At 43.6% G+C, this 17,374-nt stretch overlaps 2 protein-coding genes across 6 annotated transcripts in view; both read right to left on the bottom strand.

Moving 5' to 3' along the window:
* Positions 1–161: 161 nt before the first annotated feature.
* On the bottom strand, positions 162–12,650 carry ulk1a (unc-51 like autophagy activating kinase 1a). 2 transcript variants are annotated; one of them, XM_041936783.1, is made up of 27 exons: positions 12,280–12,650; positions 12,096–12,188; positions 11,973–12,014; positions 10,932–10,964; positions 10,810–10,846; positions 9,018–9,191; positions 8,865–8,938; positions 8,671–8,772; positions 7,671–7,729; positions 6,392–6,474; positions 6,254–6,304; positions 6,072–6,160; positions 5,837–5,972; positions 5,686–5,746; positions 5,362–5,451; positions 4,946–5,071; positions 4,712–4,851; positions 4,183–4,283; positions 3,814–3,935; positions 3,466–3,581; positions 2,973–3,080; positions 2,418–2,572; positions 2,114–2,289; positions 1,905–2,023; positions 1,578–1,735; positions 1,336–1,471; positions 162–1,201 (listed from the first exon to the last, which is right to left on the bottom strand). In XM_041936783.1, exons 1-27 carry the CDS (start codon positions 12,367–12,369, stop codon positions 1,158–1,160), a joined length of 2,715 nt encoding a protein of 904 aa, XP_041792717.1. In that variant the 5' UTR covers positions 12,370–12,650; the 3' UTR covers positions 162–1,157. The 2 variants fall into 2 exon arrangements, with proteins under 2 accessions (XP_041792717.1, XP_041792716.1); XM_041936782.1 differs by having other exon boundaries at positions 3,814–3,938.
* A 1,383-nt stretch (positions 12,651–14,033) lies between these two features.
* adgrd1 (adhesion G protein-coupled receptor D1) overlaps positions 14,034–17,374 on the bottom strand; it is a 29,277-nt gene continuing 25,936 nt past the window's right edge. For all 4 annotated transcript variants that reach the window (XM_041936883.1, XM_041936882.1, XM_041936884.1 and 1 more), the window contains 7 exons: positions 17,271–17,337; positions 16,973–17,039; positions 16,474–16,565; positions 16,257–16,383; positions 16,122–16,163; positions 15,903–15,995; positions 14,034–15,829 (listed from right to left, as the gene is read on the bottom strand). In XM_041936883.1, the coding sequence (XP_041792817.1) occupies positions 15,734–15,829; positions 15,903–15,995; positions 16,122–16,163; positions 16,257–16,383; positions 16,474–16,565; positions 16,973–17,039; positions 17,271–17,337 (584 nt within the window). In that variant the 3' untranslated portion in view covers positions 14,034–15,733. The remainder of the gene's footprint in view (positions 15,830–15,902; positions 15,996–16,121; positions 16,164–16,256; positions 16,384–16,473; positions 16,566–16,972; positions 17,040–17,270; positions 17,338–17,374) is intronic.

The raw sequence follows: 17,374 nt of genomic DNA on the forward strand, positions 1-17,374 counted from the left end.
TTTGAAGGTTGGAGTTCAAGAGAATGTCAAATCATCACGACAAAAATAGGCAAAATTGTAATTTAAGTCAGAGGTGGCAAATTAAACATTTTTTACATGATTTAGCATGACTAAAACAATGACTCGAAGAGAATCCCAGGTTTCGACAATAAATATTTATTTTCATCATACAGTGTTTAACAACTCACTTTGGCAAATTAGACTGGCAGTCATAAAATAAGTACAAAAGGCAATTTGATAAATTCTAACAAACCTGTATCTTAACACTAAATTTTACACACAATTTAAAAATGTAATTGTGATAAACTTGTGTCAGTATCAGGCAAAAATGATGTACAAATTCATTCACAAATTAGCACAATCATAAAACTAATGTGCACACATACACACAAACAGCAGATGAATGAGCGATGTGGCATGCAGATCATGTCTCTTAAAGGAACTCATGTCTGAGTGCATCACCATTTGAGGGAGGGAGTCCTTGGATCAGTGTAAAACTACACTCTCATTCAAATGTCAAAATATACTTATTACAGTCTATAATTAAAGCCTATGTAAAACAATTAATTCTGTACGAGGTCAAAACGTACATTCGCTTTAACATCCAAACTACTGTGGTGAAAAATGTACAAAAAAGCAGACACAGTTTTACTATCAACGCTACACATTTGCAATATTTGGTCATCCAAAATATTCTGACTCCTGTTGGCTGGTGAACTTTTACTGAAGACATAATACAAACCCTTCAAATACAGACAACAACTTTGTTTCAAGTACAACACATTTTACCATCAGTCATTGTTTAATCCCATTATTCTATGTGCAAAACACAACACAACACACTAACATGTACAGTCTGTAACAAAACAAATACCAAGAATAATTTACCTGATTGAAGTATTCAAACAATCATAACACAATCTGTCTTCAAGAACTCGTCCAAAAACAGGACTTCCCGTCTTTTCTGTGCATTTACGTAAAGGTCACAGACTGGCTGGTGGGATAAGAGCGGATGCTCCAGTGGTCATTTCCCTTAAGACAGATCAAAGTGCTTGTGTGTGCTGACAGTCTAGGAGGATCCATCTGCACTGAGGGGAGATGGATGAGGTGAGATAATGCAGTTGTTGTGGACGCAGCTGTAGCACTCACAGATACTGTTAAGTCTGCAGAGCAGAGAGGCGTCGCTCAATACACTGCTTACCTGCGAACAACAGAGGGAAGAAAAAATCCAGGTTAGAATAAAATCCAGTCAAGACCTGGACAATATCACACAGGGACTCCATTCCTATGTGTTTAAAAAGTACTATCATGTGGTTTGTGTGTGCTGCCACGTACATTTATCTATGCTGTCAATGTCCTTTTGCTCCGTGATGATTCGTGACAGACCCTCCATCAGCAAAAGGGCTTTGTGGTAGCGCTGGACTGATGGCGTGCCATAGTGGAACATCTCATCCAAAGCAGCAGACTGGACCTGAATGCATTAAGAACACACGCATTAAGGCTCAGCCAGAGATGCATCCTGGAAAGCGTCTGATTTGGAGCGAATGCGAACGTCTCCTGCTGTGAGGTGAGCTCACCATGTGCACGGTGTGGCTGTAGATGAGCTTCTCTGCTGTGAGTCCATTGAAGCGATCCATAAGCTTCTGTTTGTCAAGCAAGAAGGTCTGCAGCCGATGGTTGAGTGAGCGGCAGTATGTGACACAGTTCTTGTACAATTCGTTCAGCTTCCTGATCACTGCACAGAGGAAACACAGTACGTAGGGACATTCAGTTTTTAGACGATAACACCCAAAAGCCCCTGTTCCTCCTACAGGGCGACAAACTGCAAATAATTAACCGACACCTTAAATAAATCAACAAAAACTGAATAGTAGATACTCTAAACCAGAGCTCACTGGCCTCACCTTGTTTGACTGTAGCAGAGGGAAGGAGTTGGCCTTGTTTGATGTTCTCTTTCGCAGTGTGCAGGGCCGACGACAGAAACTCTTCAGCCTTCATGTACAACACTAACTGCTCTGCATAGCTGCAATATGCACACAAGAAACAAAAGATCTGTGAAGGAGGGGAGCTGAAGGACATGTCGAGAAAATATGAAAAGCTTCATGCCTCTCACCTCCACTCTTTACTCAGAAGGCTGATCTGATCTGTCACCAAGCTCTGCTCTAGAAAGGAAACATCAGGACTGCTGATGGCACCCAGACCTGGGTCCTTAGAGGAAGCCAGTTCCATGACACAGTGGACAAAAGCCAAGGTGAAACGCAGGTCACTCAGAGCGTCTGTATGAGCCTGCTGTGAAAAGAAAAGACAAAACACGGAAACTGTTCATGTGGAATCTCAATTTGTCTGTTTTATCTATGTACCCTCAAAAAAACCTTAAAAGATTCACCTCACAGCATCATCACAGAATGTGTCCGTACCTCCATCAGTGTGTCTTCAGGGAGCTCTGGAGGGTGAAAGACCAGGCTGCAGTGCGGAGTAGCGTCCATGGCTTCAGTCTCACTGTTTCTCCGGCTTCCTCCCTGGAGAGGGCGACTGTTGAATAGCCAGGCTGAGTTAATGTAGCTGGGGGAGCCTGTGTTTAAGACAAAGACAAATACAGCTGAGCCCAGAACAGCTGATATACAACCACCAGGTGTCTCTCATGATGGTTAATGTTAGATATAATGGTTAGACTTACAGCTGTTCTTTTACCTGTCCAATGTTCAGTTTACCTCAAACTTAAATTAAAATCTAAAAGGGGCTCTCAGTACTTGTGTTTTGCTTCAGTTTTTTAATGTGGAGAAATACTGCTTACTTTGTACAAGTGATCTAAATGAACTGAAGTGGAGAAAGCGGTATATAATAAAAATACAGCCTCACTGGGTCACTCATAAATGTGCTTTATCAAGGGACGTCTCACAAACCAATTGAAGCTAAAAAAAAAGGCTAAAAATGTAATGTAGACCAGTAATCAGGGTAGTTAGAAGACCTACCTGAGAACACCTGAGGAGTGTCTCCTTTGGATGGAGAACCCAACGTGAAGACTGCAGGAGGAGGGCTGTCTGAGTACTGAAAGCCTCGAGGACCACCAGCAGGTGGAGCTGTAGGAGTGAAGAAGAAGAGTCAAGAGGTCCTCGGAAAATGTAGGCCAGCTGAACTGCAGCCCAGTAAGAGACGCGGCCTCGGTCACTGCAGCAGATACCTCAAACAGGGTGTTTGGAAACTTCTGCATGTTGCAAACACACAGTGATACCTCACTTTTCCTCCACAATGATGTGTGTGTGTGTGTGTGTGTTTATTTCACAATAAGCACGGATTCTTTTATTACATAACGCTTTCCCTTTGCTTGACTTTATGGTGATGTCTTTTCACAAGTAGCAACCTGCTTTTATTTGGCTTTGAAATATGCACCCAGCTCCTCTGATCTCCCACAGCAGCAGCAGCGACATGCTCTTACAGACTGCTGAACAAGCTTTGCACTGGTACCTGTTATATCCATGCTCTTCTCCCAGGTGAGGCTGTCGTCGCTCCCCTCTTCAAAAAGGTGAGCTCCAAAGGCCGCCTTCAGGAGCATGTCAGACAGCCTGCCTGTGCTCAGTGACCTTGACATTCGATACAGCCACAGACACCATGAGAGTGTTTAATAATTTATCCAGATGACACATCTTTGATGCCTCACGGTGCCAGGTTTTCAAGAATGACATAATCTTAATTCAATGTGGATTTCTGACACAAACACATAAAAAAAATCACATTTCATTCCTCCCTTATTTGATTTTGCAAGACCTTATGTGTCATAGTAATATTAATATATTAGTCTCATACTGTTCTGACCTTTTAAAAGGGCCCTTTTTATTGGCCGATTTCCTGCTGACGTTAGTGTGGGAAGCAGGAGACGGGTCAAGTGACTGCAGGTCCAGAACTGTCCTGGTTCGGTTTGGCATTCTTGATTGAACCTGCTGTTGAAACAGAAATTTAAGTTCTGAAAACGAATTTAATCGCAACATGTAAACTGTACAGTTCGATAATGTTTGATTTCAGAACAATCTGATTCTAGTTTGTGAGCTGCTTGCAGTTATTAATCACTTTTGCTGTTTAGAAGAGATCGTAAAACAAAAATGTCAAAGACCGACTGACACGATGTCGTGCAGATGACTAAATATTGATGTCTGGATCTGTATCATGGAGGTTTTAGAAGCTGACCTTGGGGCTGGAGGTGTTGTGCGTGGCAGGAGAGCCGGTGAGAAGTCCAGTTCTCGTGCTGAACGGCAGAGTCTGCTCTGAGGTCTTGGGGGTCGTTCCGACTGGAGTGCAGAGTTTCGTGAAGATCAAACCATCAGCAGAAACAGTCAGTTAGCTCTGGTCAGTAAGTCATCGATGCTCACTGGAGCACTTTTCCTCTTTTACTCAAAACAGGATGACTAACACTGAATGCAACAAGCTCAGGCCTGTTCCCCGGGTGTTGTCATAATAAAAGTCGATGAGTCAGAGTGAAAGTGGGTACAGAGCAAATCAAACAGCAGCACTTCACCACAAAACAACTCCGGGAATGCACCGAACACGACATATTTCAGCTGGTGGAACTTGTGTTAACACCCAAATGGCCCTGGTGGCCAGCAACAAGAGACACTGCACCGACAAATTCCCCTTTAAGCTGTAGGAGTGTGACAGAGAGAGATCTGCTAACAAACACTCCCTCTGTGGGAAAACAAAAGCCAAACAACATGCCTACCTCGAGGGGAGTGCTGCTGCGGGCGGGCTCCTCCGGTTGCCAGCCTTGGAAAGTTGTGGAGGACTCCTGCAGCTGGAGCTCTGCAGCCTCCACACTGCGGGGAGCTTTCTCTGCTGCTGCCAGCACAGCAGAGCGTGACCCTGAACGACACGAGACAGAGTCAGATGAAGGACAAGAAGAAGACCCCGAGGCGAAGGGGGCGCAGAGGTAAGGCGGCGGAGTGGCTGCACATGCCTGGTGGAGCCGTGCACGCCAACCGGCTGCAGGTTCTGCTCCATACGCTGGTAGTTCTGGATCTGAGTCGGGACAGGGATGGGCACCGTTTGGCTGCAGTTACGAGCGACACATTCAACGGGCTTGCTGCATGGACGGAAGAGGAAGCAAAGGGAGGGGACGCACAGGAAGGTGCTGTTAGGAGAGACTGATGATTTTATAAATCAGTTAAAAACAGCAGCAGAATGCGCATGTCTACAAACATCATTTCTTATATTCTACGTAAAATTATGACCATTCTGTCTTTTCTATGAGAAGCACTTTCACACAGCTGCAATTCCTGTATGAAAGGTGCTCTACAAATAAAGTTTATTATCATTATTATTTACTATTACCTTCAGCCCAACAGAATCTAAACCGGCCAGACGTTCACTTACCCAACAGGCTTGGAGGGAGGGTGCAGCAGGGGAGAGGGTGGAGGTGTCTTTCCTGCAGCTCCGGGGCTTCTTTCAGCCAGGAGTGAGCACCTAAATGAACATATCTGTTAGCTCTGTCTGCATAAATCAACATGTACTAACACTAATTTCGCATCTTCACACAAAACTGTTTTGCCGATGGATGTTTGGAAGCTTCCGTGTGGGATGGTGATATTTTTCAAAGATCTTTTTGTAATAATGATATTTAAAGAGCTATTTCCCACTATGGCAGGCAGACTTTCACACCTGATGCCGATAAACTGAAGAGAAACTGTGGATGCTCACCCGCTGTATATCAGGCAACTCTCAATGGGTGACGCAGCTTCCACCTCACACGTGTACCCACCTGCAAAGCAGTAAAACAGAAATATTGAGATTCTTTGTGCTGATGTGAGGGAAAAAAAAAAATCCATAGAGTGAGGTTAAGAGGTCTTACTGGGAAACTGGGCCGGCACCATGACATATTCCTCGGTGTACGACGAGGTGTTCCTGCTGTCTTGATTGGCTATTTCCTTCAGCGTCGGGGAAAAACGAGCTTTGGGCTGAAGTCGGTGCATCTCTCCATCGGAATGCTAACAGAGTGTAACGTAAAGGACTGTGATAAATTACAGGAAAACTAAAGAACAGAAGAAAAGACACTTCACATCTTCAGAAAATAAAGGTGTACACACTTGAGGGGAGGCCAGGTGGGACGTGGAGGAGCTGCTAGAGGAACTGGCTGAGCCTGAACTGGGGTAGGAGAGCGCGGGAGCTGGAGAGCCTGTCAAAAACAAACGTGCTTGTGTTAGCGCCCCGGCTGCAGCACCTTTACTGGCTCTGAGCTGCACTGAGACGAGCAAGACGCAGGACGTACATTTCTTCGTGGAGGAGCTCGTCTCCAAGAAAGGATGGTGGAAAAACTCATCTGTGGATGGAGAGATTCAGATGTAAGAGGTTGATGGAATGGATTTCTGAAAGGGGGGGATCTGAGCGTTAAAAGGCGGAGTCTCACCAAAGCTGATCCGGTCTTTGTGGTTTCTCTGCAGCAGCGCCAGCAGCAGCTGTCTCAGGTTATGAGAAGTCTCCTTCGGGATGCTGAGAAAATACACAGGTTTCTCATTTTGATGAACTATTTTGATTTGCCAGAACACTTCCAACATAAATGATGGAAAAAACTAAATGCTGATGAACAAATAAGAACAATCCAGGAAGAGAGGAGAACCAGTGAGTGGGTTAGTCTCTGCAGGCAGCTTTATACAGTGTGTCGTACGTTGAAGGAACGTGCTAATGTTTGGAGCGAGCTGCCTCAGTGAGTTTGCATTTTGCCGCTGATATATGTGGTGTTAAAGCAAATAACATGAAGCTCAGAGTGAGCTGTAAAACATATGTATTTATAATCTAATTTATGGCTTCAGTGCAAAACCTCAGGGCATCACGACACTCAGTCAGTGCAGACTGTGTGTGAGTGTGTGTGTGTGTTTATGTCTGTGTGGAGCTATGTGGGCCATGTGGAAAATGATAGCCGTGCAGGCCACTAGCTGGCAGCTCGGAGCAGGTTATATATAGAACAACAAGAAAACAACAAACCATGCCTCGTCACACACACACACGCACACACACACCGGGTCTGTCTTATCACCCAGCCTTATCTCTGTGACAGATAAGCATGGCCATGAGCCACACGCAGGCTGGCAAAGTGCACCATGAAAACAGAGGAAAACAGCCCATAAATCCCTCTGAACGCTTTCCAGGTCCAACTCCTGAACACGAGAGCTTCAGTGGTGAAAATGCCTTTAAATAGCTGAGAGGACTAATCGCGTGTGTCAACTGATATCGAGGCAGAGTTTCACATTACACACAGACAACAACACATACAGAGAAATATACCATAAGCAGGACACTGGATTGAGCATTACACATCTGTTAGACTTCATATCCGCTGTGTGGGCGCAGCTGATGGAGAAGGTTCTGGATGAACAGCCCCATCAGGCGTCTGTATCCGTTTCTTCCACATTAGGACTATTTTTAGTGGCGGAGGGATTTATTGCGGTGTAATTATATATGTGTGCACTTGTGTCCGTGGCATGTGTTTCATAAACTGTCCATGTGCACGGAGCACATCATTCACAACACAAACCTGAAGCAGTCATTCATCAGCAAACTGAGAAGACAGATCTCCTGTAATCCTGTTTACACCCTCATCCTCTCATCTTCCTCTCTGTGTTGTGTGTGTGTACAGTATATATATATATATATATGTACTGTATGGGGTCGTCCAGGGATGCACTGACCTGGGTAAGAGGGTCCTGTTGCTTTCATAAAACAGACGGAGCTCCTGCGGTGTGCTGGCCTACAAACACACACACACACACACACACACACACACACACACACACACACACACACACACACACACACACAAAGCAAACATGAGTTCCACGTGAAAATGACTATTTATACACACATGAACATGTGCAAACAAACGCACCTGCATCCTTACAAACATCATTTGAATAAATGATAAACTACGATGAGCTGAGTAAACACCATTATCATCACCATCATCATCATCATCATCAGCAGCAGCAGCAGCTAACCTCACGGTGACCCTTGGACTTAACTGAACTCGCTGACCCGCCTGGCAGACACAGAGGTTGATCCTCTCTCTCATTCTCAGGGAAAATTTCAAGGAAGTATTTAAAAAAAGGTGCATAAAAGGTCAAACAACAGGATGTTTCCTCTCTTTTAGCTGCTAAAACGTGGAGATAAAACTGGTTTCCAGACAAAAACTGGGTCAAAACGTCAGCATGTGTCTCCACCACAACGACATCTGAAGGAATCTGCAAATAACACGTGAGCAGCGGGAAGAAATGTCCAGTGCTATGGAGCAATATTTACTATGGGTTTCGGAGAAATGGCTCGCAGCCATTTCCGCACGCCCCCCTCCGTAAACAAGCCTCTTTCCTAACACGTTCGGCCGTTCCAGCACTTTCCAGCGAACAACACTGGATATCAGGCGGAGCGTCACCCAGCAGGCGGGTGATTTTTAAAGGCTGCGCTGTGGGTCATGTTATTTCTCTGTTGTGAAACAGATGCATCATGTTGACTATATTGAGTCATCCCTTTCTAGGAACTAAAGCACAGCAGTTTCACGTGTATTTCTGGTTATGTAAGGGACCTTAGCAGGCATTTGTTTGGAGAATTGCTAAATCTATTAACCAAAACACATGAGAGGAGTGATGCTACAGTTTCTGGATCAGCGTGTGCGCGTGTGCTCGAAGTGACACTCACGTGGAACGGCGCCTTTCCGGTCAGACACTGGTACACGATAGTCCCGATGCTCCACAGATCGGCCTTGGCATCATAGTGCTGGGACATGATGACCTCGGGAGCCTGTGTCCAGACAAACAGCTTACAGCTTAGGGACACGGTGACATTACACCTCGCTGGCGCAGGAAACCAGAGCAAGACACCGTAATACTCACCATGTACATGGGCGAGCCACACAGTGTGGCGGCCATAGTGTTTGTCTGGAGGTGACGTGCAAACCCAAAGTCAGCTGCAGGTGAGAGAAATAAGGTGAGGCTCAGATGACGACGTATGGTACATGCGGCTCCTCTGCTGGGCGGAGTCGTTACCTATCTTAACGCAGGTATTGACGGGACTGGACCTGCGCCCCTCTGGGTGGCACAGCAGGATGTTCTGGGGTTTCAGGTCTCTGTGCAGGATGCCTTTGCTCTGCAGGACCTTCATGGCCTGAGCGATCTGCAGCAGGAATATGCGGATGGTGTCCTCACTTAACGTGCCCTTAGCTGAGGGTCAGAGGGATGAAACACATGAGACACAGCAGCACAGAGATCAAATGTCATTGTAGCTTATTAGTGTTCAGATCTTACTGGGTTAACAACATGCACCTGTCAAGTCAATTTTTAAGAGCAAAAGCCAAATATTTACAGATTTCAGATCCTCAAAAGTGAATATTCTCATCTTTTCTAGTCTTAGTCTTAGTCCATACAGTCATATCCATACATATTGTGCAATATTACATATTTTTTACAGTGTTTTATATATTTTCTTCTACTGTGCAACAATAATAACACTTTACTTATTATCCGTTTATCTGAAGGCAACAGTATTTTTACATTCTTGTATATAAAGAACATATATAGCTAATTTTTATTTTTTTATGCTGTATCCTTTTTCTATTGACTCTTGATTTTTCTGTGTCTCTCTTTTATTGTTTGCTGTCTGTAACAATTTAATTTCCCAGCATGGGATTCATTATTATTTAATTAATTATTAAAGTTTTATCTTATCTTATCTTCTATGATTACAAAATGCATATTTTTGGATGGATTTTCAACTGTTGGTGAGGCAAAACTCATTTTGTGAAATGTGTCAACTTGAGCTCCGGGAAAAAAGATCACTTTCACTATTTTCTAACATTTTATGGACAACAACAATCAATAGATTGATAATAATGATTTATTAGCTTCATCCCTGGACCTTTCTTAAAAATTCACAAATTCTTTCACCAGAAACTTCAACATGTAGGGTCGTACGTCATGGAAAAGAATTTTGTTTATGACGAGGCTTCATTTGGAAATTAATTTCAAGCCCCCCCCCGCCACAGTCTTCTCAGTACATGCACTATTTATAGCTGCAGTGTTTTTCCACCGGAGGACAGGGGATAAGTGAGTGACAGATGGGTGAGGTCATGTGGGTGCTGTGTGGTGAACCTTGCCAAGTGTGACTGAGTGTTGTGCAGCAAGTAGCTGGATTTGCCTGCTTGGCAGGGACACAGAACGGGCAAGTGTACAAAATAAGAGACGCTGGCAGGGAGGCAGAATCAGACCGACGCTCCACATCAGCATTTAAATAGACACACGGACACTGGAGAGGTGAACGCAACCAGAGAAAAATCAAATCCACGGCCTCAGCCTGCGTCATCGTCATTTCGAGGCAGGGTTTGAAACTTGAGAGGGGGGAGAATTTCAGCGTGACGCCAAAGTGAGAATTTAAATGAGGTGCAATCACAAGGCGACCATAACAACATGAAAAATATAAGCTTTTTTTTTTTTTTTACATCATCTGTATGAAAAACCTCACAAACCAATTCTAGAGGATTAATTTTATCTGGGTTAAGCACTCGGGAGCATTAGTGATAATTTACCCACTGACCTGTTGGAACCTTAAACCTGAATTCTCTGCTTGTTCTCCTCAAAATCCTATTATTCCTTCAAAACAGTGGAAAAGCTTAGTCAAGCCTCTTTACAGCCAAACTGGGCAGGCGGTGACACAGCGAGCTGCTCCAAACATATTTCTGAGTAAAAAACTGTGTTTTCTTTGCTCTGACTGCAGGTGACACAGAGGAGTTTACAGTAGTGACACCTGAGCCACATGAAGCCGTGTGTGATGCTGCAGACTCACAGTGGAGGTACTCTGCCAGGTCGCCTCCGTTGCAGTACTGAAAGCACAAGAAAGACGTCTCAGCAGAAGCTTAGATCTGAAGCTGCTTCCAAAACACGGCGTTCATGTCCAACACGACTTACCTCCATGACGAGATACACACATCCTCCCATTTCCTGTCAATAAAACCAGAGGAAATGCAAATGATCAGTGGGATAATTACTGAAACACGCTAATGCAGAGCACCAGATTTAACCGATGAATGCTAATACATGTAATTTCACATAAAGAAATGGTGATTTATGACTTAAGCCGACAGTCCATCAATGTCTTAGCAGCTGTGCTTCGGCTTACAGTGACACCTGAGAAATTCTGGACCCCCTGACATCAGCTAACTCATGGCCTCTGTCCAGCTCAGGGTCCCCTGGATCAGCCAGGACCCCTCCTTTAATGTGGCGCCCTGCTTCTGAGCGGTGAGGTGACACGGTGCAGGGTGAAAGGGCGAGAAATATAGGTCGTCAGTCCCAGCTGACTTTTACTGTATGTATGCATGTAAGGAGCGCCTCTTTGTTTTTATATGGCCAAGTTAAAGGCAGCGGGGTATAAATAACACCTCATGGCTTTGATGATGTAGTATCAGTACAACAGATACTACAGAGTCGCTGCCAGGGAAATTAACACATTGCCGTCTACAAAAGGCTCCTGCAGCCTGACCTGCAGAGTGACATCTGAAGTCGTTAGTCTTGCGTGCTGGCATGTGTCTGCTGCGTTTTATAAGCCATTGTTTAGCCGGCTGCACCCTGCCATCTGTCCGAAACAGAGAGAGATCAGCTGCCCCCGTCTGGCTGCCTGGCAGGTGTCAGTAAGGTGAGAAGAGGAAAACTCACACTCATGCAGATCTTCTGAGTAAAGCACCACACAGGATCAATATCACACTCATGTTGAGGATTTTCTAAGAAAGATGTGCCGCACACGCACTTTTCACTCTTTTAGAACAAGGAAAGAGCAATGATTATAAACTACAGCTGCACCTCATGAAAAACTACAACATCCAGCAGCCAAATCTGCGCCACATGAACACGTGACGTTCAGTGTTGCTGCATCATTCGCAGCATGTGGCAGCAGAGTCTGCAGCGCTGTGTGTGCGTGCGCGTGTGTGCGTGTGTGGATACAGCCGTGTTTACCTGATAGTCGAGTAGTCTGACTATATTCTCATGTTTGAGCTCCTGGAAGAGGAGAGAAAACATCTTCGTTACAGGCACACAGACGGAGATTTGTATAGAAAACATTAAAAGTCGACTCATTACCTTTAATATTTTGATCTCTTTACCCAGCAGAGACTGTGATTTGGCCAAGTTTTTCTTGTTGATACACTTTACAGCAACTTCCCAGTCACGCTTCTTGAAAAGTGTTTTTAAAAAGCAGGATTAATAATAAACATAATAAATAACGAGCAGGCAAAACAGCGATTTTGTCGCATTTAAAAGTTACCTCTTTATGTCTGCCTTTGAACACAACAGCGAAGGCACCGTGACCAATCAGGTCCTTCCTGCTGAACTCAAACTTCCCGACAGACTCCATGGAAAACAAAAATAAAACGCGTTAAAGTATCCGAGCGGCTCGACTTTCCAGCTGAAACAGACCTGCGGTCCCGCGACGCTTCACGGTAAATCCCATTTCATTGATGACAAACTGTCCTCGCACGTGACAAGCTTTGTAGGAGACGAAAGTATCGATGACAACATGACGAAGTTTGTGTCAACACAGAAAGTCAAAGCAGCGTGCGCAGGAAGACACCTGAACGGCTCACCGCGTGCGTTCAGCGCGTCAGATGAGTCCCGTCAGCGGCTGCACGCGGACGTTAATGTTTGTGTTCACGCTCTGAGCGCAGATATCTCTCTCTGCTTCTTATTCATATCTCACGGCGAGCATGCGCAGACGCCCCGGCAGCTGTTCGACGACGGCGCCTTCAAGGAAACCTTGTAAACTCGAACTTCGATGTCTTAATTTGGCGAAGGCTTATTTTTAAATGCTGCACGGAGAAGGAGCCATTCTCCGAAGGTGCTGTTGTGGCGGCTGGTAGCGCACAACGCATTTTTTTGCTCTTGTATAGTGTATATACTTTGTATTCCTCCTGTCCTCCATCACCTGAACACATTCATGTACAAAATTACATCATACATGACTCACCTCATCAACATGTGCAACCATTCAACTGGTCTGTGCAATGTTATCATTTATACTGCATTAATCTACTATTATCATCATTATTACTATATACTACTATATATCACTATAAACTATTATTACGTTATATATAATTATTGATAGTATTGTTATTATTGTAGTATTAGTATTAGCAGTAGTAGTATTCCAGCATTATATTATTCTTATTACGTAATGTAGAATGTTGCACAAGATATATTTCTATATAGGCAGTTGCTATTTATTGTAGTCTAATACAATTAGTTTACATATTTACATTTACATGTTTCATATTTAGTATTTGTTCTTTTTATTGTAGTATACGTAGCATATTTTTACATATTCTCCAAGAGATTTCTTATTTCCTGTTTCTGTTTTATGTACTTGTTCTGTAATGGGAGCAGCTATAACAGACCATGGTGATGACAACTAATCAATCAATTATTATAAAGGAATAAAAAAGGCTCATATTTAATTTCCCTCTGAGAAGCAGGAGGACTAACTGTTGTTCAGTCTGAAGATGGGCTGTTCAGGTCCAGGTCTCTGTACTGACACAATGCATTTTAGGCATTCACAGTCTTATAATCCACCCTAACCCGCCCAAACATCACAGAATCAACAGTATCACAGAAACTGTAGTTGCTGTGTGTGTGACAGATAGTTCATCATTTTTCTGTCTTAAATAAAACGTTATGTGTTCATAGGTGAAACAGTGGGATCATTCCCACAAAGAGATCCCTTCCTAATGTGCCTCCAGTGTCAGGACAGGGGACAAAATCCACAGTCTTTATTATGTGTAAAAATGTCTTCCCATGTTTATTTGAAGCTCATAGTTTGATGTGGAGCTGCAGATTTTTGTCCTGCTTCACTGGAAGCGTGTTAGGAAGTGATCTTTTAAGGGCCAGTATGAACAGCAGGAAACATCGGTCAATGTACATATGGACACCTGATTATATTATTAAGTCCACCAAATATTTGTACCATCATACAATCAATGCAAATGTCAACATAATGGTGAAAATAATAACTAATGACACTGATTTCTTGTCATAAACATTTTATAATAAAGGTAATTGGAAGCACAAACCATAGTACCATAAGACAACAATCATTTATGGCCATAGAAGCATAGAAATATTAAAATATTCACCTTTCAATCGGACATGAAAGGTTAGCGCAGAGTGACTTACAGTAAATCCTGTTCTGGAAACTTAATGTTGGTACAGTGTAAGATGAATGACGCTTTTTAAATATGTCATCTCCCTCCTTTCTCACAGTATGTTAAGAAGAAAAAGCAACAACCTCATAAGTCCCTCTGCCGTAGAACACATTTCATATTTTAGTGTACAAAAAACGTATGAAAATGTAAAGGAAATTAGCAACAGAAATAGCTGACACCATAAAACTTCACAGAATGTGTCCAACACGCCACCAGTTTTCACTGTTCCTCACAAAGCAGAACACAGGGCAGCTTACTCCGACGTGAGGTTCTGCAGATACACCAGTCAGATCAGTTCGAGAGACAGACAGACACAGAATTTAACATGAGAACATACTGACTGACTGTTGAGCCGTGACACTTTGCAGACGACATGATACAGAACCCAGAATAACAAAATAAATAAATACATTATATCAGATTTCCATAGGGTGTGATTCACCGGTACACTGCTGGCTGTTGTGTTGCACTGTCCCCAAAGCTGGATTAAAGCTGCATGAATCAGGCGAATGCTGGAGAAGTTCATCTGGGTGAAATAAGCTGTCTGTTTTTGTGATGATGATGTTGACAGCTGGTAAAAAGGCCTACATCTATCTCTTTATTTAAGGGAAACATACTGCCATGCTGCTATACCCAACCATACCCTGATACGTATTATCATGTTACACTTTCTGTAAGTGAATTAAAGCCGAGACAAAACACATCTCTGTGATTTAAAGGGATATTCTGACATTTTGGGAAATGATCTTATTTGCTACAGCAGATTACTTTAGGTTAGCTTAGCACAGATTCTGGATCTAGGGGGAAACGGCTAGCTTGGCTAGCAAGTTTGGCACATAACGGTAAACATCTTTACACTTCGGTGTTTGTACAGATTAAAGAAATGAGCTATAACTTGTTAATTGGTGAAAGTTAAAGGTACTGGCAGGTTCGTCACTTTTGGACACTGCCAGGCTAGCTGTTTCCCACTGTTTCCAGTATTTGTGCTAAGCTATGCTAACCAGTTGCTAGCAGTAGCTTCATATTTACTGAACAGACATTAGAGTGGTATCAATCTTCTCATCTGACTCTCAGCAAATGGCAAGAAAATAAGCATATTTCTCAAAATGTGGAACTACTCCGTTAAATAAACTCTTGCCAATTAGCAAATAAGCTACCGCTTACAGATGGACAATGCAACCGACGAATGGAGACGCTCCAGCTCACAGAGCGTCACTGCCAGACCCTGAACTACACTCATGGATCTTCACAACTTCCTGTCCCTTCACTGACCTCCTCAGAAATCCTTGCTCTTGTTTTCAGGTACACAACATGTTTTTACAAGACAAAAATAAGGCACAGTCGTCAGAGTCTGCTTGTCTTTAAAGCTATTATTCAGCTACACAACACCTCCTTTGGTTCACTTTCACTGGAGTGGATGAGTGTCCAATTCATTACATAAGAAAGTGGGAGAATATTCTGGCCAGTGTTTGTCGTTCTATAGAGCGAGCTTCAGGTGCGCTCCGGCCACAGGCAGTGGTTCTACACGGCGGAGAGGTCGATGCGATTGGCTGAGTTGGTGCTTTTGTCCCATGTGTTCATCTTGGTGGGAGTCACGCCCTCCTTGTTTCCATTCATCTGGAGGATGGGAAGGAGAGGGTTAGTCAGGGTTGGGGTTAGTTCAGTTTTACCGAAGAAGTCCAGCACTCACTATGTCAGAGTTGAACGGCTTCACATTGATGTTTCGGATGGAGCTGCTGGTAAGAGACCACACCTTGGTTTTGTGTTTGAAAGCAGCTCTGACCTACAGAGAGAAGCAGCATGATTACAGACAACAGAAACCCCAGAGACCCTACAGCCTCTGGTTGTTTGCTGCGTGGACACTTTTCAAAGCATTAAAACACACGTTGAGCATATTATAGCACCGTACCTCAGAGTTGAGAAGACAGTGAAACAAGAAGACAAAGAACCCCTGAAGAAGAAGGAAAATGTCAACTTTAGGAGATTTGTCACAAATGGCTGCAAACATTTTGGGGGAGGAAACATCCCATCGAGAAGAACCTACTTGTAACGAGTTGAATACAGCAAAAATATAGAGGAACGGCAAAGAGTGCGTGTTGACAGCCAGGACGCCAAAGATCCAGGAAATGCCGAGAATAGGCAGGAGCACAGCCACCGCCTTTGCGGTCAGCCTTGAAACAAAGCGAGAGACAGCCACGTTTACATCATTAGCCTCGAATAAGAGATCAACGTTTAAGAACTGAAAGAGCAAATATACCCACTTGACTGCATTGACGTCTCCGTGCACTTTGTAACTCTCTCCGCTGATTCGAGATATGATCCTGGTCACAGATATCAGGATGCCGATGTTCACCTGGAAATCAGCCCAGGTGAGAAATGTTACACCTCAATCAGACTTCCTGAAGGATTCAAGTGCTTTTTTTTTGTCACATTCAAGTAAACGTAAGTGTGCTCAAGTAGTCCTTCAGTACCACCTGAGTAGTACTTGAGTATCAGGACTGCAGAATTAGTTTATTTATTTTCGGTACATTTAAGTAAAACTTAATAATGTCAATTTAGAATTAGACATTTTAAAAGGATCTGTCAAACATGGTTTAAATGAAGCACAAACAGTAAAAGTGTACTTGTACTGACTTTTCTCTACTTATATTTCTAACTCACTACAGTAAACTACTTATGAAGCGAGAGTTAAAAACTTTTAACACAGCAGCAGTGGAGATTTTGCTCCTTTACAAACGCTAACTGTCGTAAATTCCTCACCGCGATGACAAACAGCGCCGGTGCCACAAATGCCCAGATGGCTCCATTCTTCAGCGACAGCCAGCAGCTGAGAAAGCAGCGACACGGGCAAGAGTTAAAAAAAACACACCGACCCCTTCCAAGCGAAAGTGCTATGATGCTGTAATGTATTATGGGATGACATATGTAGTTAGTGTTAACCTAAAAGCTTTTGAATAACACTGAACACAGCTGATGGTTCCAGTTTCTTCCTCAGGTGATGTCATTCTCCTGCAGCAGGCTTTCACGGAATAACATGAACTCCACGGCTCGTACTTACTTGTCAACCTCGCCGTAACTGCCCAGAGCTGAAGTCATGGACACCACACAGATCAGCAGCGGAGAGCCTGATGATAAACAAAGAAAAAACACACGTGTTACACA

The sequence above is a fragment of the Chelmon rostratus genome, chromosome 5 (assembly GCF_017976325.1).
Source record: "Chelmon rostratus isolate fCheRos1 chromosome 5, fCheRos1.pri, whole genome shotgun sequence".
NCBI classification, from domain to species: domain Eukaryota; kingdom Metazoa; phylum Chordata; class Actinopteri; order Chaetodontiformes; family Chaetodontidae; genus Chelmon; species Chelmon rostratus.